At 31.9% G+C, this 23,317-nt stretch overlaps 1 protein-coding gene and 1 long non-coding RNA gene across 4 annotated transcripts; both read right to left on the reverse strand.

Moving 5' to 3' along the window:
* Positions 1 to 670: 670 nt before the first annotated feature.
* LOC133785054 (uncharacterized) lies at positions 671 to 1,679 on the reverse strand. The gene is made up of 5 exons (XM_062224316.1): positions 1,506 to 1,679; positions 1,339 to 1,419; positions 1,118 to 1,208; positions 921 to 1,031; positions 671 to 760 (listed from the first exon to the last, which is right to left on the reverse strand). The coding sequence occupies exons 2-5, from the start codon at positions 1,383 to 1,385 to the stop codon at positions 671 to 673; spliced, it is 339 nt and encodes a 112-aa protein (XP_062080300.1). The 5' UTR covers positions 1,386 to 1,419; positions 1,506 to 1,679.
* A 907-nt stretch (positions 1,680 to 2,586) lies between these two features.
* LOC133782146 (uncharacterized) lies at positions 2,587 to 13,100 on the reverse strand. Of its 3 annotated transcripts, none has more exons than XR_009870346.1 (7): positions 12,962 to 13,057; positions 12,676 to 12,769; positions 6,996 to 7,210; positions 6,849 to 6,897; positions 4,313 to 4,518; positions 3,459 to 3,728; positions 2,587 to 2,948 (listed from the first exon to the last, which is right to left on the reverse strand). It is a non-coding gene; the product is annotated as an uncharacterized LOC133782146 (long non-coding RNA). The 3 variants fall into 3 exon arrangements; XR_009870345.1 differs by lacking the exon at positions 2,587 to 2,948 and adding an exon at positions 2,952 to 3,366; XR_009870344.1 differs by lacking the exons at positions 2,587 to 2,948; positions 3,459 to 3,728; positions 4,313 to 4,518; positions 6,849 to 6,897; positions 6,996 to 7,210 and adding an exon at positions 9,825 to 12,358 and having other exon boundaries at positions 12,676 to 12,766; positions 12,962 to 13,100.
* Between the last annotated feature and the right edge of the window lie 10,217 nt (positions 13,101 to 23,317).

Raw genomic sequence — 23,317 nt, forward strand, 5'->3', positions numbered from 1 at the left:
TTATTAGAAAATTAAGAAATCTCAATTCAGATGTGGACCTCATCAGTAACCAGTTCAATTCCAAAGAGCTAGGGCTTAAAAAGCATGGAGGATTAGCAAGAATAATCACCTGTGATGTGATCTTTATACCCTGTGCAGCCTTGATTTCCTTGTGATGTAGATAGGTTCCCTAAACATCAAACAAACGATAAATCAAAATCAAAATATTTCAGAACTATGATTAAGGGACACAATATCCACACAAAACGGTAAAAAAAAACATATTTAATGATTTAAAGTTCGCCAGCCCAATCCATAAAAATTATCTTTGTGCAAGACATTGTGCAATTCAAGTTTAATGAAATGTTCCACCTTGTCACCTTTGGTGGCCTATAAACAATAATACTTTTGTTAATTGGGAGTAATTAGTAAATCATGGAAAGCTTATATCAGTATAGACAACAAGAATTCCTAAATGTAAAGTAAAGAAAAACCCTTGGAGGAAAATTGGCAGCACATGTTAGAGCCCAAATGTAAATTTCCTTGCAATTTTTCTCTATTTAGTTTCTTCACATTAGATTTACTTTAGTTAGTTTTCCAAGTGGAGAAAGACTTTAGGTGAGGCTTCTATGAAAGACACAATATAAAATTAGTAATTGAATTTCTTCTGGAAGATTCTCCAAGAATAATATTAGTTTCTCAGGAAAAAGATTTCCTTGACACGGAGCTCTTTCATGGGAAGGGGTGTTAACAATGCTCGAATGCTAGCAACAATTGGTCCCTTCAAAATAGAATACATATTGAAAATAATTAGTGAAAATCTTAATGTAATATCTATAACTTTTCATATGAATAATGAATCGAAAGAAAAAATAATGAATTACACAAACTACAAACTCAGACTCTAGGCTGGATTTTGAAGAAGGATTAAAGATGCTTACTTTCAGGACATAAACAACAATTTGATCTCCTTCATGAAGCACTCCGTTGACTAGTAAAACGTCAATAGTTGTCCCATGACCTTCAATGACCTTAACCTCTAATACAATACACTGGCAAAAAGAACGAGATTTAATCAGATTAAACTAGTTTTAACTGTCTGAGAGTTGAGTAATGGTATGGTGAAAATAAAGAAAACCTGCACTTCATTGCTAAAAGTAAGCTTTTCAACCATAGTTTTCTGAGTCCATTGAACCAATAGTAACAACATATCTGGAATGCCTTCACCACTGAAATAGTTACCCCAAACCCAAAACATCAGACAAGGAAGCAAAAACAGACAGTCCAAAGAGAATAAAAAGTTACATTGAAATATGAACCCAGAGTTAGTAAATCATATGTAATGGCACTTGTAGGTACAATGTTGTTTGTCTCTCCCGTTTCTTTGTTTTTGTAGTAGAGCTCATTATTTAAGCCTTGTTCCTTGAACTGGGTAACAATCTGATGAGCCGATCAAATTTAAGAAATTTATTAGTACAATCGAACAGACAAAGTATAAAAGAAAAAGAAATTGGAAAGCTTCTGACCTGAGTGAGCCTCATGTTGAACTCATTTTGGACATCCTTAGATTGTTGCTTCTTTGCCTTTACAATTGGTGCTTGTAGGTGCTTTTCCACCCATAGAGTCTGTCTACTTGAAAATTTAAAAATTGAATAAAAAAACATGAGTAAAATGTGAAGCAAATGGTGAAGGAAGACACCCAGTACTGGTCAGCTATAGTGTGCACCTTGTTCAATGCCACAATAAACTAAATATTCCTCATTTTCAAAAGATTCAATGACTCGATTGTTTGTGGTTCTAAGTCGTGCATAATATCCACAACCAAAATTGCAATATCACATAACCCTGAACCCCTTGACCTCAAGTTTGTGAATGATTCGTGACCATTCATTCAAGTTCAGTAATTATATTCTCATGTAATTCACTTCTGTCTTGTATATTCTGATAAACTGGGAATGCAAGACAGAAATTTAAATTCAAACATTAGAAAAATTCTTCAATGCAAGACATTTTTCAATCACCAAAAATGCCCACACCACATTCGAATGCAGAAAGTAGAGCGTCCGTGAAATGGTAATAATCAAGAGTAATGTGCATAGGCAGAAAAAGCAGTATTTCAGTACCAAATAAATATATAATTCACTTCTTACATCACAAAAATAAAAGAAAATCTAATTAGTCAAAATGAACTACCAGGAGAGGAGGAAAAGCCATTGGCACATTTCTTGCTCACATCCACTCTACTGTGTTCTTTCTAAGTTGTATGGTGCTACTGCTGATGATCAAGTTAGTTCAAAATAGTGAAAAAAATATGAAACATTCATTATTGGTATTGAGACCATAGATATATCAGTTCAAAAACCTATCTTTCCATTCAAAGAGTAAATTAAACAATGCTTAACTTATCGCCCTTACAAAGTTATCACTTATGTCTGGTTTGTATACAAAATTGACTAGACAAGTACAAGGGGGAGAAATAATTACTTCAGCACATCATTGAGGCCTTGAGGCATTCCTAAACTCTGGGCAAGATCGCTCATTCTTTCCTTCATAGCCTAAGGAATAAAAAAAAAAATTAATATTTTCATTCTTGAAAATAAAATATAATTCACCTATAAATTATGAGTTCTTTTATTCGTACACACACCTTCCTTCATAGCCTAAGGAATAAAAAAAATTAATATTTTCATTCTTGAAAATAAAATATAATTCACCTATAAATTATGAGTTCTTTTATTCGTACAAACACCTTTTATACAAACATCCTACCTAAAGCCAAAAAAATCCAATTACAAAGAAAACCTGATAACTTTGGCCTAATTTTAAGATTACATTTCCAACTTTAAGTTACTGCCAACGACACATTTCCAGCTTAACAAAAGAGTTGGTGTCAGTGATATTTTCTTTTCTAGTGAACTTTTATCTGAAATCATATTCAAGAACCAATCCAACACAGAGCAAGTCAAGGTCTGTAACAAGTAACAACTTCTAATCATAATCAAAACAAACAAGAACAAAGCAATAAGTTTACATGGTTCTACCGCAATGTTCTACATCAAAGAGTAAGAAATTAACCTACAAAATAAGCATCATTAATTCTACAAAAAAGGGAAAATCGGAAATCGAAGGAGAGGAGGACAAAAGCTACGGTTTTTTTTCCTTGGGTCCAAAGAGTTGGAGAAGAAAAGAATCTAATTCAGAGCAAAAGACTTCTCTTAATAATAAGCCATTGATTGAAGGAAAATAGATTATAAATATCGTAAGAAAATAATGATAAAGAATTAAAGATGCAATCAAAGTCTCTTCTTATTTTTGGAACTTCACGATTTCGATTTGCACAATAAGCTTTGAGTAATGAGTAAGTCTGCCATAGGTTAGAAAGGTTCCCTATGAACAAATTTTCAAAAAGTTTTAGAGATTAATGTTTCAAAAAGTTTTAGAGATTAAAGTTTCAAAAACTTTCAGAGATATAAGTTTACCGTGAGAGAGAGGATTCAATACTTGTTGGGTCTTGACTTCGACGGAAGGGAAGAACGGAACGGGCGACTTTGACGGACCCCAGGTGCGGAGAACCCCAGCAACGTCGTCGTCGAATTCACCTCCCTCTGTAGTAGGCGTCATTGTCGTCGTCGTCGCCTTCACCCTCACCTCCGTTTGTAGTAGGCGACGCCGGTGAGAAGCACGGGTGCAGAGGACCCATCCGTAGTCTTTTCTTCTTCTTTATGCAGAGAAAAAATGAATCCCTGATCCTAATTAAGCCCCAATTCAAATATTTTATTTAAAACATATTTTAAATTAATTTTTTTTAATTTTTTTAAATTTAATTTATAGGATGTATTTCTTTAAAATATGACTCATATTTAAATTTATAGCATATTTTAAATTTAGTTTGTTTAATTTTTTTTAAGTATTTATTATTGTTTTTTAATATTCATAGCATATTTTAAATTTAATTTGTTTTAAATTAAAATATTAAAAAATTAATTTTATTATATTTAAAAGAAAATTTATACTACAACATCATCATAATAAGTATCATTAATGAATTTTTATTTAAAAAAAACTTCTTTTACTAAATATATAATAACTAATTGAATTAACAATTAATATTACAAATTATTAAAAAAAAACATATTTTTTAACTAATAAGTAATCTATATCGTAAATTATTAATTAATACATTTTATGAATATATTTATATATTATACTAAATTATATTTAAAAAGTTAAAAATTTAATTAGTACTTGGTTAAAAAAATTGTATTGGATGAGACAACAGTTTTCGTAAAAATGTTGTTTCGTGTTAAAAGTAGATATGTTACGACAGTCTTACTAGAATTGTCGTCTCATGGATGTTTAATTTTGCATGGCACGATAGTTTGAGGGCTACTGTTGTGTTATGTCAATTTCTGACACGAGACGATAGTTCTACAAAAACTCTTGTCTCATGTATGTCGTCTAAGTACAGTTTTGTAGTAGTGCATGATGATAGAACTCCTCACGTCACCACGCATGCCATAAAGAAATCCTATTTGCTACCTGGAAGGAAAGTAAGGGGGGTGAGCTAAAAGCCCAGTAAGGAAGTACAAACAAATAAGCAAGTAAGAATACAACAAATACAAACACTAACGTTCATCTAAAACATCATGGTATATCAAAAACATAATCGTAACATATCATCATTGCATATCATAACGTAATCATAACATATCATCATTGCATATCATAACGTAATCATAACATATCATCATTGCATATCATAACGTAATCGTAATACATCATCATATCACAATCATACAACATACATGATGAGCATGGCTCGCTAGTTGTCCATGTCACCCTATGAGGTAAACAGGAGTCTCTAGTCCTTGAATAACCTCGGCGCGTCCGCCCGAGGAGTTACATCTTTAGCTATAGTAACTCGTTCGATGTATCTAACATCGTAATCTGTTTGATGTATCTAACATCGTAATCTGTTTGATGTATCTAACATCGTAACTTGTTTGATGTATCTAACATCCATTCACATATCATATTCAACATATCATCACATTACGGCATTCATATTTCATAACAATTCATTCATACAACAGTCTTACCATTCATAGCATAAAATTATAGAATCTATCTAACTTCCTTACCTCAGGTCCAAGCTAAGAAATTTTCACAATCTTTCAACGAGCCTATATCATAATCAAAACAACATTTCTTAGGTTCATAAAATTACTATTTTGCCCTTCCATACAACTCATGTGTGCATAGGTCATGCACGCATAATAACAGTTACACATAACACACAATTATTCTTAACTACACATAAAACCATAAAAGAATAATGCTCATTTTACCTATTTTACATGCATGATCCTTTTATAAAAACCACATAGTTGAATAATAAACATAATTTTGGACGTAAAAGTGGAGTTGCATGTAACATGCATACGTGGGAACATTACGTAATTGTGACGTTTTCAAAAACGATAATTCTACATTTCTTACTTTTATTGTTTAAAAATAATAGACATATAACATGCTTTATTTTTCTTAAAATTTCTAAGTTGATTAAATTTCTCAAAACATTATTTTATTTTATAAAATAATTTGATTTAGCTTAAAAATAAAATATGTGACAATTTCATTCATTAATCTCAAATTACAAAGAATTAACCAAAAACTTGGAATTAATTAAAATACCTATTTTTAATATGTTTCTTTAGAAAAATAAATTTTATCATTGTATTACATAAATGATATGAGAAAATATATTTTTAAGTGTGGAAAATATATTTTTATTTAAATTATTTAAGACTTAGTTTTATGTAACATAAATCCATATGTGACAATTAAATAACAATTTTTAACCTTTTTAAAACAAACTTTCAGCCATCATTTATTTTCTTCAAAAATCACAAAAAAAAATAATCTAAATATTTTTCTCAATTAAAATAAAGGAAAATCATAACTTATCAAAATATGCATTCCTACCATTTTAAAATACCATTTTTCAATAGTACCATAACTTAGGAAAATAATTTGTTCCAAAAACTCATCAAATTCATTTTAGTGAAACTCACTTCACATTTTCTTATAAAAATTCCAGCTACTATTTTTATCTTTAAAAATCACCATATTCAATTTAAAAACTCATATTTTCTCAAAAATTCAATAAAAATTCTGTAGGTAATTATTTGGGTAAAATATCATTTTAATGGGACTTAAAATACCCCTTTTAATTTCATAAAATTAATATAACATCAAGGACATTACTTATGCATGCAAATCATTTTTTTATCAAACTTTTACCCAATTATTTACAAAAATCAGCAAGCTTAATTTCTCATGAGATTCATCTTTTATCCCAAAAATTTCACATAAAATCATACATGTCCAAAATCTCATCATACTCTTATTATATACATAATTCTAAGAATATTACTAACATATTCACATGAAATCTTATAGAACCAATTTTTTTCTATTCCATTGAATCTACACATGAAATCCAACAACAATAACAATGGCAATAACATACATAAATTCATAAACACCATATCTCATAAACATGCCTTTATAATAACCCTAACATATTTCTTATCATATTTCTAAAATCATCATTTGCCATTTTACATAAATCAAAGATTAAAAAAAAAATAACCATAGCAATATAAACATAAAATATAACCTCATTATAAACCCTATCAAATCCATTTTCTCAATCATACCCATGAGCCCTTTTTAAACAAATCATATTCTCTTAAAAATACAAATCATAATCATCAATCCTACAATAATCAACCATTAGCATCACCATCAAATACCTCAAAGATAAACCCATCAAAACCAATATATAGGCTAAGAAAGACCATTACCTCTCTTGATTGTTGAATCAAGAACACTCTAGCAGGAAAACCTTGTCACCTATAGAGGATTTTCAAACACCATACATCCAAAATAACAAAGCTTAGAATCAAAATGAAGAAAGAAAAAGTCTTAAAGAAATCATGAACAAATGTTACCTCTAGTTCTTTACACAATTGAACAACCCTTGTTCTTGTCCTCCTTCCCCACGTTACTCTCTCCCTATACAACTATATGGGCTGGTGGCTTGGTGTGATGAAAAGGAATAACAACTTTTCTTTCTTTTCTACTTATAATGGGTTGGCCGAATACTCTAGGGTGGAATGATCTATAGTTTCCTATTCTCTTCCTTTATAATTGTCTTGATAAATTCCTGTATCATTTCATAAATAATAATAAATAAATAAATGGGTCTTTTCCTTATTTCTTTTCACACCTCATAAAGGAAACTTCTTACAATACCTATTTGACCACAACACCACACATACACGGCAAAGGTAAATCAAAATGAAAGAAAAGATTTCAAGAAATTCCTAATATTTCACATAATAATTATACCAAATAAAATAACATCCAATCAATCAAATGTAATTTTCATACAACGATCAATCAATCAATCAAATATAAATTACACAATTGATATTAATAAATCAAATATAAACCAAACCCATTTAGGAAAAGAGAAATTATTGCCTTCCCATTTGCCTTACACGCCCACCATCTTTCCTTTTCTTTAATTTTTTTTTTCATCATGTTAATTAACTAAAATAAATCTAATAAAGGAATAAAAGTGTGTAGAAAATCTACACATGTGCATCTTATTACCATAAACTTGCACACACTAAATCACTAGGATGCTTCACTATCTACCATGCACCTTAGTGCATTCAACCAAATCCCACATAATCACATCAATTGTCACACTTATATAAAATATAACACTAATAGTAAAATAAACATGTTACACAATTATTCACTTATTAAAATAATTAACCAAACAAACAATTAACAAATTTAAATTCAAAAGATTATACCAAACAATTCTAACAATTAAATAAAATAACAAACAATCAAATAAAACAAACAACAACTAAATAAAATAAACAACATTTAAATAAAACAATTCATCACACTTAACATTTAAATAAAATAAATTACAAAATTTAAATAATCTAAAAAAAAAATTGGTGCACTACAGACTGTGCCATGCATGTACCAACTGCACTAATATTGTATCAGTGTTGTTTTTATTTTATTTATTTAATTAATTAATAATTTGAAAATAGTTTTTTCAAATTTGGTAAGTTAGATATTTATCTAAATCAATTCCTATCATCATTATAATATTATTATTATATTACTATTATTATTAGGAATAATAAGGTAATATAAATCTCTATAAATGATATAGAAGAAGAAGAGAAAACACACAAGACAACACAATACACAATTCAAAATAGTTCTCAGAATTTTTGTCAGACAAAAAGTCTTTCTTCTCCTTCTTTATTCCAGTCATTCTCAGACCATAATCCAAGTTCTCATGTGTTGAGAAGTACTTGTGATTCCTAAAATACAAACTCATGTTCTCTATGTGTCCACACACATCTTGAGGTGTAGAGAACACTCTGGAAGATCGTGGTTTGAGTGCTCAAAATTTTGGATAGGAAGATCGAAAAATATACTAAAAGACTCAAGGACACTTGATAGGCTTCAAGAGGTAATGGTTTATGTTCTTGATTTTTTTTTTGTTTATATGCTATATATAAATATATTGTATGTTTCTATGTTGCATGATTAATAATATTTTATGTTAATGTTTCTGGATGTTTTCTTGTTCATATAAACTGTCTATATGAGTGATGAATTTTTTTTATTGTTGTTGTTTCCTCAAACAATGGGCCCACCATGCCAATTTCGCTACATGCTCTTAATGTTTTTCCAACAACAAACAATAGTACCAACTGTCAACCATACACAAAAGCCCAGCAATACATAGGCTATTAAGGCAGCACAACGCAGACCAAACCAGAAACTAGCTGTAAAACACACAACAATTCTAATATAACGTAGAGTTGAACTAGCAACAACTAGAAACTAATGAAAAACACAGCTTTCTCAAACTAGAAAAGAGACAAATGACTATTGAACAACATAGAACTGAGATCCAACAACATAGAACTGAGTTTCAGTGACGACCCAATTTGTTATGGTGGATAATAAACCTTATAATCATCAAAAATCTCCTTGTCCAACCTCTTCCAGTCCATCGATACTTTCTAGCAGCAGCTGCCAAATTATGCGCTGCAAAGTTGATTCCCCTCGGGATTTTAGTCACCTCCCAAAGCTGCAGACGGCTACAAAGGTTTCTGAACTTCATAGCAAAGTCTTCCAACAAAGCAGCTCTCATCATGCCCGTTGCCTTAAGAAACTCAACAACCCAAGAACAGCCACTATTGAAAATCAATGCATCGAAGCCCAACTCGACTCATGCACTAGCTGCCATAACAAGGGCTAAAGCCTCCCCCTGCGTAGGATCTGTTTGAGGCACCTTGTCCACCATTGCATGAACAATGTGACCCTCGCTATCACGACCCAACGCTGCCAGAAAACTACCGCTATCGGTGATAGCCACATATATAGAGAAACTAATCCAGCCATGTGGGGGGTTGGACCAACGGCGGTTTTGAACCAAATCTACCGAGGCACCCCATTTGTGAATATGTCTACTAACCGACCCACAAAGTATGTCATAAGGAAGTGCAGGTGCTCTATGAGCTATTGAGTTTCTTTCCCTCCAAATCATTGATAAAATAGCTGAAGCTATATGCATGAGGTCATTGAAAGTTGTTAAATCCATTTAAAAATTACATATGTATATATTTTTCAAGGATACATATTTGTAATTAATTAATTATTTAATTGGTTTGTTGTCCTTTGATTCTTTCTTGTTTTAATCAATGTTGACTTGAATAGAATAATGTTGGAATATGTATATTCAGAGACGGACCCAGGATTAGACAATAGGGGTGGCCTAACTATTAAAATTTTAGTAAAACTAATATTTCAAAATACATCATTAAATTCATAATCAATATTAAAATACAAGACGTCTTTCTTGCATATCACTAAAATCATCTATAAGTGAATCAAAACTAAAATTTTCAACGATTTCCTTTTCAATATACAATAGCATACAATCATTTAAAAATTCATCTTCCATCTTATTGCGAATTGTAGTCTTCACTGTATTCATAGTTGAAAAAGAACACCATGTGGTAGCTGTAGAAACTGGAAGTGTAAGAATAAGAGTTACCGTTCTATACACAACAGGAAAGACTTCTGCTTTTCTAGTTCTTACCAACCATTGACATAAATCATAAATAGTAGCCAAAATTGTAAAATCATGAAGCTGCCGCACATGAACTAAATGTTCAAATTGCACCCTTAGCTGTATCATCTCGTATTCTGTAAAGTCTTTTGGATAAAAATTGTGTACCAGCTTGCAAATGTCATCAATTCTGAATAATACACGCGTCTCTCTTGGATCTAAAGATGAACTAAGAATGAGTTACTCCATTGTGTTATCATTGATTTTGTTGTTTAATTCTTGAAGTTGAAGTCTATCACTACATTGAAAATATCAAATTTGTAGTAATGCTCCACTGTAATGACATCTTGTTGGCAACGAGCCCTTCCTCTTCTTACAGTATAATGAGCACTAAAATCTAGTGCATGTATATTAATAGATTCACAAAAAGATTTCACCTCATCAACTAATTCGTCCCATCCATCTTCTCTTAGCTTTTGAATGAGGATCTTAGTAGATGAAACCAAAAGCATTGCATTTAAAATATCTTTAGACTAAAGTTTCAAACCTTGACAAAGTATATTAGAAATCTCCAAAAAAAATTCATGAGATGCAAAATGAAAGCAAAGTCAAAAGAATTTACCGACTCATAAGTTACATCAGCATCTCCTCGTTGAGTAGAAGTAGTGCCATCGTCAATAATATTTAATACAACTTCACATGTTGCACTAAACATCTTTATGAGACTAGAAATATATTTCAAGTGAGAACTCCAACGAGTATCACTTGCCCTTTGTAAAGAACCTATTTGATTAAGCCCTATCCCACTTTCTAGTTCATCAATCTCAAGTAAATGAGCAATATTTTCAGCTTGAGCAACTTTTAATTGGTCATTACGCTTACATGAAGCACCAACAATATTAACAATAGAGTTTAACTTGGTGAAGAATTGATGGATAGGAATAACTTCTCTAGATGCAGCAACTAACGCCAATTGTAAATGATGTGCAAAGCAATGAACATAATAAGCGTAAGGACATTCACTTGAAATTAAAGCTTGCAAACCATTTCATTATCCACACGTGTTACTTGCACCATCGTAACCTTGTAATCGAATAGAATGAACATCAAGACTATGATTAGAGATGACAGAAAAAATACATTGCTTTAATGTTAACGCGGCAGTGTCTTTAACATGAATAAGCTCGAAAAGGCGTTCTTGAACACATCCATCTTTGTCAACAAATCTCAAAACAATTGACATTTGCTCCTTTTTAGGTTCATCTCATGCTTCATCAACTATTATACAAAATTTTGCATCACAAATTTCTTCACGAATTGCATTCCTCACTTTATTTGCCAAGACGTGCAAAATCTGTTTTTGAATTTTTGGTGATGTATATGAGGCATTGCGAGGAGCTTTATCTAAAACTTCTGCTACTTCATCACTACAAGAAGTTGTGTAACTCAATATTTCTACAAAGTTTCCACGATTTCATGATGTTATGGACTCATTGCGACCTTTAAAAGACAATCCTTGAAATGCAAGCCATCTAATTCCCTTGATTGAAGTTTTCAACCGAAGTCTATTTTCAGTAATTTCTTATGATTTGAAGTTTGCAAACCTTCTTGCAACATGTGCTGGCTAGTTCATGAGATCTGCACAAGCTTTCTTTGTGTTTCTATGAGGTGAAGTGGGATCTTGTCCAATATGTGCCAAAAACAAACAATGTTTTCCTCCCACCTTATTCCATGTTCGAAATCCACTAATAGTAAATGCATCTAATCCAGGGGGTCCATCTTTAGCATGGTAGACAAAATACAGCATCTACATTAAGAGAACATTCCAACCAAGAAGGAAATAGCTTAAACTAAGATGACTGGAAACTACGTGAATGCGCTCCCCATGATTTTGGATAAGTAGAAAGTATACTCTGATATGGACCAGATTTAATATAAGCTCTACGAACTTCATCACACTTCTCAATTGGATACTCCCATATTTGTTGTCGTAGTCCTGGATCACGCTTTAATGAATTGAAATCAAACCCTTCTTTAATATCAACTCTTGAAGATTTTGTAGCGCGATTTTCAGAATTTACATGATCAATATCAACAGGTGGATCTGAATGTGCATTAGATGTTGAAACTTCAACATTCTTTCTTTTAAAGAATGTGTCAATTGTTGATGGTTTTCTCATCTATGAATAAAAACTATAAATATATATATATTAATCAAATTGTTAATCAAACTTATCAATAATAAACAAAACATTATTAATTTCAATTAAGCTTTTAGAAATTCAATGGTAAAAATAATTTAACTAAAAAACATACATTTTGTCAATATATAAAATGGTGTAGACTTACCGTCGCTTCTAATTAGTATGACAAAATATTATTAATTTCAATTAAGCTTTTAGATATTCAATGGCATCAATAATTTAAAAAAATATATACATATTTCATCAAAATAATATCCATTGATGTCTGATGTTGATAAATTAAAGTGAAAAAGGAAACTAAATTACCTGATAAGACCAAAACGATTGCCTCAGAACCAATCACTTATTCCAATCCAAGAAACACAATTTTGGACTTTATCTTCCTATGGTGATTTTTCTGCTAAAGTTTAGAGAGGAAAAAAAAAAGGAATTCATTTTAGTCAACAGAGACAACAAATATCTCTCTCTCTGTATTTTCCTTTGAAGTAATACACATTTCGGATATAACTACTCACATGTAATTATATGATAAATAGTAATAACTAATAAGTAAACCCATATGAACAAAAAATAAAATCAGGTTAACTCTAACCTGTTGAAGAGAAGACTCTTCCTCTTCCTTCGCGTACAGTAAGAGAAGTTGTTCGTGTTCAGCAAGAAAAGAAAAGAGGAATGACCTCTCTTTCTCTCTATAACCACATAAAAGAACTCCAAAATTATTATATTAAAATTCCTTTAAAACCCAAATAAAATAGGCCCAATATAATGCAATACATCATTTTCATTTGTATACAAATAAGATATATGACTAGGTGACCCATTTAGAAAACGTAAAACCTATTATATATAATATAAGTTATTTATTAAGAGGGTTGTAGCCCACAATTTTTTTTTTTATTAATAATTGTTAAGTGTTAGGAATTATTTTAATTATTTGAATTGTTTGGTAGGAATTATGTGAATTTAATTGTTAGTTGTTTTATTTAATTATTAATTTAATTAGTAAGAAAATGAGTTTTGGTTGAATGCACCAAGGTGCATGGTAGGTAGTGATGCACCTTAGCAATTGGGTGTGTGCATGTACATGGTTGCATGGTGAGCATGCAATAGATTTCCTAAACATTATTTCCTTTTATTTGATTTATTTATTTAATTAAAGAATTAAAAATAAAATAAAATAAAAAAGAGGGAAAGAGAATGATAGGCATGTGAATGGGAAATGAAGAAGAGAAATTACCTGTCTATTCTTAGATTAATTTTTTTTATTTTTAAAAGTTAAGAAAATTAGATAATGGTAGGTGATTAATGGAATTGATTTGCTGTGGGCTATTTATGTTATTTTGGGAAAGAAAATATAGGAGAATATTAGTGTGAAAAGGCCACACATAGTCGTGTATAGAGAGAGAGAGGAAGTGAGAGGTGTGTGTGTGAATGGAGTAAAAGGAGGAGTGATTTAGTTTCTGTTTCCTTGTTGATTGATTTGATTACATGCAAAGGTTAAGGGAAAGATTGGAGGCAATTTTGGGTAATTTTCCTTTAGAGTCTAGCCTAGGTTAAGAGGGAAACAAATGAGCTTTGGAGGCTCATTTGTGGTGACTGCCAAGTTCTAGAGAGAGAAGGAGAAGGGAGAACGTGAAGGAGGAGAGAAGGAGAGAAAGAAAGAAGGAGAAGAAGAAGGACATTTCGAAATCCCTAAGGTATGAGTTTGGGATTATGATTTCTTTTCCTCCTCTTCTTGGTTCTATGTTTGATGGAATCCATGGAAATGCTAGGTCTTAATCTGACAAGAGCATAGGGAGTGTGGTCTAGGGTTTCGGTCTACAAGAGTAAGTGTGTTTTGGTTCCTTATGTTGATCTATATGAGATTTCGGCTTGTTTGGTCTAATGATTTGGTGATGATGATAAGGTGTTGGAGGCTAGCAATCAAGAGGGTGACAATGGTTATTTTGAGTTCTTTGATTTCTATCAAAGGAGGTAATTGAACCTCTATCCTTGAAATGGTTCTTATTGTTGTTGTGAAATTTTTGTATATATACTAATGGTGTGTGTTTTAATGATTGATCGGTGATGTTCTTATATGTTGAAAAAAATTATTTTCTGTCTTTAATCCACAAGAGCATGAAAAGCAATATGCATATGGATCAGGTATGAGTAGTTCTTTAAGGGTTTTGCTATAAAGTTTATATGGCCTAGGCGTGTGGGCTCTATGATTTTATGTGCTTATGTATGCTTGGGCGTGTGGTGTATATAGGCAAGCATGAATATAAATTTTTGGCTATACAAGAAGTATGAAATGTTATGGTTATGTTTTCATGGTTATTTTAAATCAAATTGTTTATGTAACAAGAATGCAAGAATGCGAATAGACACATGCTAGGGCATAAGTTTAGTTTGGTGTATGTCATGATAATGTTGTCTTTTAAATATTCTTGTAAAAATGCAAAAGAAACATAAGATGTTAATCATGAGGGTTTCAGCATAAGGTCTTATTTGGTGTTTGATTTTGTGTTGATTAAATTTCATGCTAGATGTAATAGTGTGGTGTTCAAGTGTAGGTGAAGGTTAGGGTAAATTGTTAAATGGATAAAAGCATTTTTTGAGCATTGTTTAAACATGATTTGTTGAAATTATGCTTGATGTTTTTTTTATATAATGGTGAAACAAAGTTTTGAAATGCATATGTGATGCCTCAAGTGATATTTGATTTTTAAGTAAATAAAAAGGCATTTTTATTTCACATCTAAATGGTGATTTTATCAAATTAATATACATGCAGATTTTTGTGTATATTTTATAAGGAAAATATAGTTTTTAATCCAAGTTTGTGATTTTGAATGAATTAATAGTTTCTGAAACTTTGAGTTATTAAGCTAAAATAATTATTATTTTTAAATTAATGAGTCTTACACCTAAATAATTCAAGTCTTAAATAATATAAGTGAAAATACATTTTTCCCACACTTTAAATTTATAAATTTTCACATTTAAACATGTAATTTTTTTATTGATTTAGAAAAGTTATTTTCTAAAGGAAACCATAAATTTATTAAGTATTTCTAAATGGCTACAAATTTTGTCATTTTTCTATGCTATTTAAAATAACAAATGGAATTATTATTTTATGAGAAATTAGGAAAGGCTAAATGAATTAAATTGTTTAATCAAACTTTGGGATTTAAAGAAACAAATAATGGTATTGGAATTATGTTGCTAAATTTTATTTAAAATGGCAAGAAATAAGCATGTAGGAATTATTGTTTTTAAATGTTAAATTTTAAGAACGCGCACACGTATGCATGTCGCATGCAAATGCATTTTTAGATTCAAATATATTCCTATTGTTTAAACATATGGTTTTTTACTTTGTAACCATGAAGGGTTAATAGGTAGAATTAGCATTATTCTTTTATGATTTTATGTGAAAATGTGTATGTTTGGAATTATTGGGCAACTTGTACCACGTATGCATGGCCCATGCACACGTGGGGTATATGTGTTGGGGGTGAGTATTGATATGGAATTCAAAGAGACAACATTTGATTATGATTATAGGCTCGTTGTGAAGTTTTTCTCATTTTTCTTTGCTCGGACTTGAGATAAGAAAGTTAGATATAATTTTTATGTGTATGCTATGAAATGGTAAGACTTGTATGTTACATAGAATAATGTGCTATGTTTTGATGATGAATCATGTGATATGGAAAATGGAATTCTATCTTGAAATGTTATGACAAGTATGATGCAACATGTATTTCCTTTGTTTTGATGTGAAATGGATTACATGTGTTTGTATGATGAATGAAAAGAGATGGTTGCTGGCGTGTTGAACGCAACGCAACGCAACAAAGGAGTTACTAAGGATATGACATAACTCGAAGGGCAGACGCACCAAGGTTATTCAAGGACCTGAGATCCTGTTTACCTCATAAAGGAGGTTTTACCAGCCTAGTTATACTGGTCACCTCAAGATGTGACATGGACAACAGAGGTGCCATGATCACAAAGAGTATGCTTATGTTGAATGAATGTAATGTATGACTATGTTTCATTTTGATTATGAGATATGAGTTCGATTATGCGATGAATTGTTATGTTATGTTATACATGTCTTTCTTGTCTTATCTTTGATTTTGTTGTACTTCCTTACTGGGCTTTTCGCTCACCCCCCTTACTTTGCCCCTTTCAGGTAATACATAGGGTTTCTCTCTAGCACGCGTTGTGATGTGGGGAGTTCCAACGTCTAAGTGTGTATGGCATGGGGGTTTCCTATGAACGAATAAATGATCAACATAAGCGTCGAGTTTTAAATAACTATGTTATGGACTTTAATTTTTAAATTTACTAGTGGGACTTAAATTTTTTTATTTTCTTTAAACATTGCATATGAATGCTTATTTTTTATTTTAAACTATTGGGCTCAACTTTCATGTTTTATCAAGGCCCAACTTAATTTTATTTGTTAAGTGGGATTTTCTAATTATCTATGAGATAAGAAACGTTTTACAAAGTAATAGAATAGGTTGTTTTACAAGGGTGGCCCATTTGGATATAAATAAAATTACACATGCACAGTTGTTTTTTTCTTAAAATATGCCAGGGGCCAAGGCCACCCCCAAGGATAATGTAGGTCCGTCCCTGTGTATATTGCTTTAGTTATTTCTCGATAATAATTGTGATTTGGGTTGAATTGAATAGATTATAAAAGTATTATCGGGAGAACATAGCGAAGTGGTGTAATGCCCCGACTAATTCTAGACCTCGGACAAATAAAAACTACTAAACATAACTACTATTTTGGAATACATACATACATAAAATATTAGAACTTTATTAAAAATCCAAAATATGGTACGAAATACAAAATAAGGTATGGGTACTCATTGTTTAATACATAAAACATAAAAACATAAACTTCAATCAATCGTTTAAATACTAAGTGCAGAAATACATAAACATAAATTAAAAGACTTTAAACAACGTCATCCTCGTTCTTTCAGCAGTCCATTCAATCAATCAATCCCCAATACACATGTCAAGCTGCTACAAATCTGTCCCGCCTTCCAAGTTCATTTTCCTGCACCATCTAAAATAAAAGCAATGAGCCTAATGCCCAGCAAGGAAAATCTACTAAAAACATATATCATAGATCATAAGACTATATCATAAAGCATATACTATAAAACATATGACGTAAAAACGTATATCATATAGGACTACAATATTAATGGTCATTAACTCATTACCGTGGCATGTGATAAAGCATCTAGGTCTTCAGTCTACTAATCGAGGTAGATTAGATCAAAAAAATAGTATATGATAACCCATCTAGGTCCTCAGTCTACTAATCGAGGTAGGGTAAATCATAACTCTAATCCACGATAATGATAAAAATCTTGGGGTTTGCTATCTAAGCAACTATAAGCCCCAAGTGACTACGAAACATATTTATGCATATATACATAGCACATATCATAGCATATAAACATATCATAACACATCATATAAACACATATAATCTAACATATTTTCCTTACCAAAAACCGAGATATTGGAGACAAGAACGGGATTGGAACACTCCTAAAACCAACAGTAAAAACCATGAGTTTTTAAAGAAAAGGAGATGAAAAAGAGAACTAAACCATCAAAGTAGAAACTTACCGAAGAACCTTAACTTTCAAGAACTTAAATACCTAACCAAGAAGTCATAAAATCAAGTTAGGGTCTAAAAGAAAATAAAAGAACTATGATGAACTAAATCTGAGGATAAGAATACCTTGAATGGACTATGACTTTGATCTACACCTCGATACCAAAAAAATACTCTATCTTACTTCCCAAGTGTTTAGAAAAGATTAAATTGGAAAAACTTTTAACCCAAAACCCAAGTGTTTTCTCTCTTGAGTAATCTTAGCAGCTTGGATGCACTGAAGAATGCTTGAATGAAGAGTGAAATAGATGAGTACTAGGTCCTATTTATAGAGTTCAAGGAGTGAAACTAACCCCTTTTAAAATGAATAAATAAATGAATATAAATTGAAAAGATTTGAATTTTCGTTTCAACAGATGCCCAAAACTCGGTAAAACATTCAAGAGCAAGTCCAAGTGGTTGGGGCTGTTTCTAATTTTAAATCCACAAAGATTTAAAAATGGCTCCAGGAGCCGATATATCGCCTTCCCTAGGTGATATATCGCCCTTGCCTATGTCCTGTGCTTTCGTTCGTGCAAAGTTGACGTGTTTTTCGTATCTCCCGTAGGCGATATATTGGCCCCTATAGCTACGATATATCGACATACGTTGATATATCAAACATGTTCTTGCACTCTTTCAGCACAATTTGAAATTGTTTAAACAACTCTGACTGAGTAAAACGTGATCCTAACAACTGTCGGATGGTTCTAGAGCTTATAGATTCCTACATTATTAATTTATTCATCTAAAATCCTTAAATAAACATGTTTGTGACAAGTGTCATGTTCTTATTAACTACTACTACTACTGTTGCTGCTACTGCTACTGCTAGTAGTAGTATGAGTAGCAGTAGCAGTAGCAGTAGCAGTAGGAGCAGCAGCAGCAGCAGTAGTAGTAGTAGTAGTAATAGTAGTAGTGTAGTAGTAGCAGTAGCAGTAGCAGTAGCAGTAGCAGTAGCAGTAGCAGTTGCAGTAGTAGTAGTAGCAGTAACAGTAGCTGTAGCTGCAACAGCAGTAATTGCAGCAGGAGTAGCAGCAACTGCAAGAACAGCAGTAGTAGTAGCAGTAGTAGTAGTAGTAGCAGTAGCAGTAGCAGTAGTAGTAGCAGTAGCAGTAGCAGTAGCAGTAGCAGTAGCAGTAGCAATAGCAGCAGTAGCAGTAGCAATAGCAGCAGTAGCAGTAGCAATAGCAGTAGCAGTAGCAGCAGTAGCTGTAGCTGCAGCAGCACCAATAGCAGCAGGAGTAGCAGCAGCAGCAAGAGGAGCAGGAGCTACTACTGCAACTACTACTACTGCTGCTGCTGCAACTGCTACTGCTACTATTGCTACTACTCCTGCTACTGCTACTACTGCTATTGCTACTACTCCTGCTACTACTACTGCTACTGCAACTCCTGCTACTACTACTACTGCTACTACTCTTGCTACTACTACTACTACTGCTACTACTCCTGCTACTACTCCTACTGGTGCTAATGGTGAGTTGTTGCATAGGTTGTTGTATAGTTGCTTAAGTAGTTGTAAAATTTGTTGTATATGCTCATAATAAAGGTTGTGGATTGTTACATAGGTTGCTTCTTAATTTCTTAAGGGGTTATAAAGGTTGTTGAAGAGGTTGCTTAAGAGTTTCTTTATTCGATGTACATGTTCCTTATGGGTTGTTAAAGTAATATTAAAGTTTTTTGGATATGTTGATTATAATGATTGGTAGTTGCTGAATAGGTTGCTTAAATGTCTCTTTATATGTTGTTCATGGGTATTATGGGTTTCTTTAAGGGTTGCTAATAATTAGGTTATAATAATGATAGTGGGTTGTTGCATAAGTTGCTTCTTAGTTACTTTAGGGGTTATAAAAGTTGTTGAAGAGATTGCTTAAGAGTTTCTTTATTTGATATACATGTTCCTTATCGGTTGCTAAAGTAATATTAAAGTTTGTTGCATATGTTGATTATAATGATTGGTAGTTGCTGAATAGATTGCTTAAATGTCTCTTTATATGTTGTTTATGGGTATTATGGGTTTCTTTAAGGGTTGCTACATAGGTATTTGTATAGTTGCTTAAGTAGTTGAAAAGTTGTTGTATCTGCTCATAATAAAGGTTGTGGGTTGTTGAATAGGTTGGTTCCTAGTTACTTAAGGGGTTATAAAGGTTACTGAAGAGGTTGCTTTAGAGTATCAAGGGTTGCTTAAAAAGGTTGCTTTATATGTTGATTTTGGGGATTATAAGTTGCAGGTTATTGAATAGATTGCTTAAGTAGTTGTACAAATTGTTGTATATGTTGCTTATAATGAATAGTAGTTGTTGAATAAGCTGCTTAAGGGTTACTTACGTAGTTGTAGAGGTTGCTGTATATGTTTCTGTAACGCCCTAATTTTTCATAAATTATCGATAACACAACGTTAGATCATAAACATAAACATTACTCTTTTATTGAATGAAAAGTAAAATAAGTAAATGGATCCATGGTTTTACAAAAATAAAATAATTGTCTTTAACATACTAAAATGAGCAACATTAAATTATGTCTTTCTTGATTCTTTTAATGTAAAGTGTTTTATCTACTCCACCTCTACGATAACCATGAGACACCAAAAATTGTGTCAATCTTTCATACCATGCCCGTGGGGCTTGTTTGAAACCATACAAAGTCTTTTCTAATTTGAAAACATGTTTTGGAAAATGTGGATCTTCAAACCCCTTAGGTTGTTCAACAAGAGACCTTTCATTCAAAATGTCATTCAAAAAAGTGGATTTAACACCCATTTGATACAATTTGAAACCCATGATGCATGCAATAGCTAATAACTATCCAATCGATTCAAGTCTAGCAACAGGTGCAAATGTTTCATCAAAGTCCACACCTTTCACTTGAGTGTACCCTTGTCCTACCAATCTAGCTTTGTTTCTTACTATTGTGCCAAATTCATCACTTTTATTTTTAAAAATCCATTTTGTTCCAATGACATTAGTTTGATTTGGTCTAGGCACAATGGTCCACACATCATTTCTCATAAAAATGTTCCAATTCTTCTTTCATAGCTTTAATCCAATATTCATCAGTTAAAGCTTCTTTCACATTTTTTGGTTCAAGCGAAGAAGTGAAACACACATGTTGAACGAGATTCACATACATTTTCCTTGTGACCATGCTCTCCTCCAAATCACCCAGAATGAGATCAATAGGATGATTATTTTTCACCCTGGTTGAGAGTTCTCTACGCACAGAATCAGTGATGATTTTTGGCATTTGTGTCTTTGTCTATTCAAATGGTCCAAGGGTGATGGTTCAGTTGATGTGTCTAACGCAGCAGGCAAAATTTCTTATACATCATTTTGTGCATCTAAGGCAACAACCGCATTTTCTATGAATTTGTCTATCTCCGCTTCTGTTGAAAATTATGAAAAATCCTTTATATCATCAACAACAATGTTAGCAAATTCCATAACAGTTTGGGTTCTCATGTTGTACACACGATATGCCCTACTATTTATGGAATAACCAAGAAAGACCCCAACATCACTTTTACCATCAAATTGTTCAATATTTTCGCGATCCCTCAATATGTAACTGACAGAACCAAAAATGTGGAAGTAACTTACATTTGGACGTTTACCTTTCCATATCTCATAAGGCGTTTTGGTTGTACCTGGACATAAGAACACTCTATTTATTGTGTAGCAAGCAATATTAATAGCTTCAGCCCACAATCGTTTGGACAATTTCTTGCTATTCAACATTACTCATGCCATTTCTTGCTATTCAACATTACTCTTGCCATTTCTTGAAGAGTATGATTCTTTCTCTCAACAACTCCATTTTGTTCAGGAGTTTTGGGTGTTGAAAATTCATGAGAGATACCACAAGACTTGCAGAATTCATCATACACAGTGTTTTCAAATTCTTTACCATGATCACTATGAACTCTTACAATTTTGCCAATATTACAATTTTTTTCAACTCTCAATTTTAAACACAGATTTTTGAAAGCTTCAAATGTGTCAGATTTTTCTCTTAAAAATTCAACCCAAGTAAAACGAGATAAATCATCTACACATACAAAAATGTATCTTTTTCCATTTAAACTCTCAACCTGAATCGGACCCATGAGATCCACATGAAGCAATTCTAAAAATTTTGAGGTATTTACATCCATAATACCTTTGTGAGTGATTTTTAATTGATTGCCAAGTTGGCATGGCTCACACTTAACAATAGACTATTTACCTAGTTTGGGTAATCCTTGAACAATACCTGCATTTGACAACTTTTTCAAGTTTTTGAAATTAATGTGACCAAGTTTTTCATGCCACAACTCAGTTGAATTATTTATGGCTAAGTGACATGACAGATTTTGAGAAAGAGTATAACAATGGTCAACTGATTTGAACCCTTTTAAAACACAATTTCCATTTTTATCATTCACACTACAATCATTACAAGAAAAATTAACAATAAATCATTGATCACAAATCTGACTTATGCTAATTAGATTAGCTTTCAATCCATCAACCAGCAGGACATTTTTCAGTTTAGGTAACCCTTCCACATTTAGGGTTCCCTTTCCAAGTACTTTTACCAACATTACTATCACCAAAAGTGATTGCACCACAATTTTCAGCTTTAAAACTAATAAGAATATTTTTTTCACCTGTCATATGTCTAGAACATCCACTATCAAAATACCAAGAATTAGATGTATGAGTTCTATGACATGTAAATGTAGCAAGACAAGTATTCACATTCTTTTTGACCCACTTTTGTTTAGGCGCATGGTGTTTCTTTTGTACCTTGAATTTTTCATGATGAAAATAATTTGTATTAAACACATTCATCATAATTTTGGTCGAATGTGACCTTTGACACCACAAAAATGACAAGTGGGAATAAATTTCTTAGTCCTTTCATTGGACGTCAGATTCTTACCAATCTGTCTCTTGGCTGATGAGACAGCCTGTGATGTTGATGGATAAGAAACCTGCAGTGATAGATCAGAAAAAACAATAGGTAATGAGCGAGCTGGAACAAACACAATGTTTCCCTTTGTTTAAAACCCTTTAGATCTCAATCCAGCATTGTTTCTTTGACCTGCATTCTGGACCTCCTCAAAAATTGTAGATCCTGGATTAAGCATTTAAACATTTCTTTATATAAGATTAAGCTCTTTTTTCAGATGATTAATTTCAGCATTTTTATTAAAAATCTCAGTTTCAAGAATTTTAATATTTGTTTCAAGTTCATCATTTTTGTAAGAAATAGATT

This window comes from Humulus lupulus, chromosome 6, assembly GCF_963169125.1.
Source record: "Humulus lupulus chromosome 6, drHumLupu1.1, whole genome shotgun sequence".
Lineage (NCBI taxonomy): Eukaryota > Viridiplantae > Streptophyta > Magnoliopsida > Rosales > Cannabaceae > Humulus > Humulus lupulus.

Coding starts and splice junctions, on each gene's coding strand:
- LOC133785054 (XM_062224316.1), bottom strand. CDS start 1,385: ATGAGCTCTACTACAAAAACAAAGAAACGGGAGAGACAAACAACATT. Junction 1,209..1,338: donor CGGGAGAGACAAACAACATT/GTACCTACAAGT, acceptor TAACTATTTCAG/TGGTGAAGGCATTCCAGATA. Junction 1,032..1,117: donor CTTTTAGCAATGAAGTGCAG/GTTTTCTTTATT, acceptor TCTTTTTGCCAG/TGTATTGTATTAGAGGTTAA.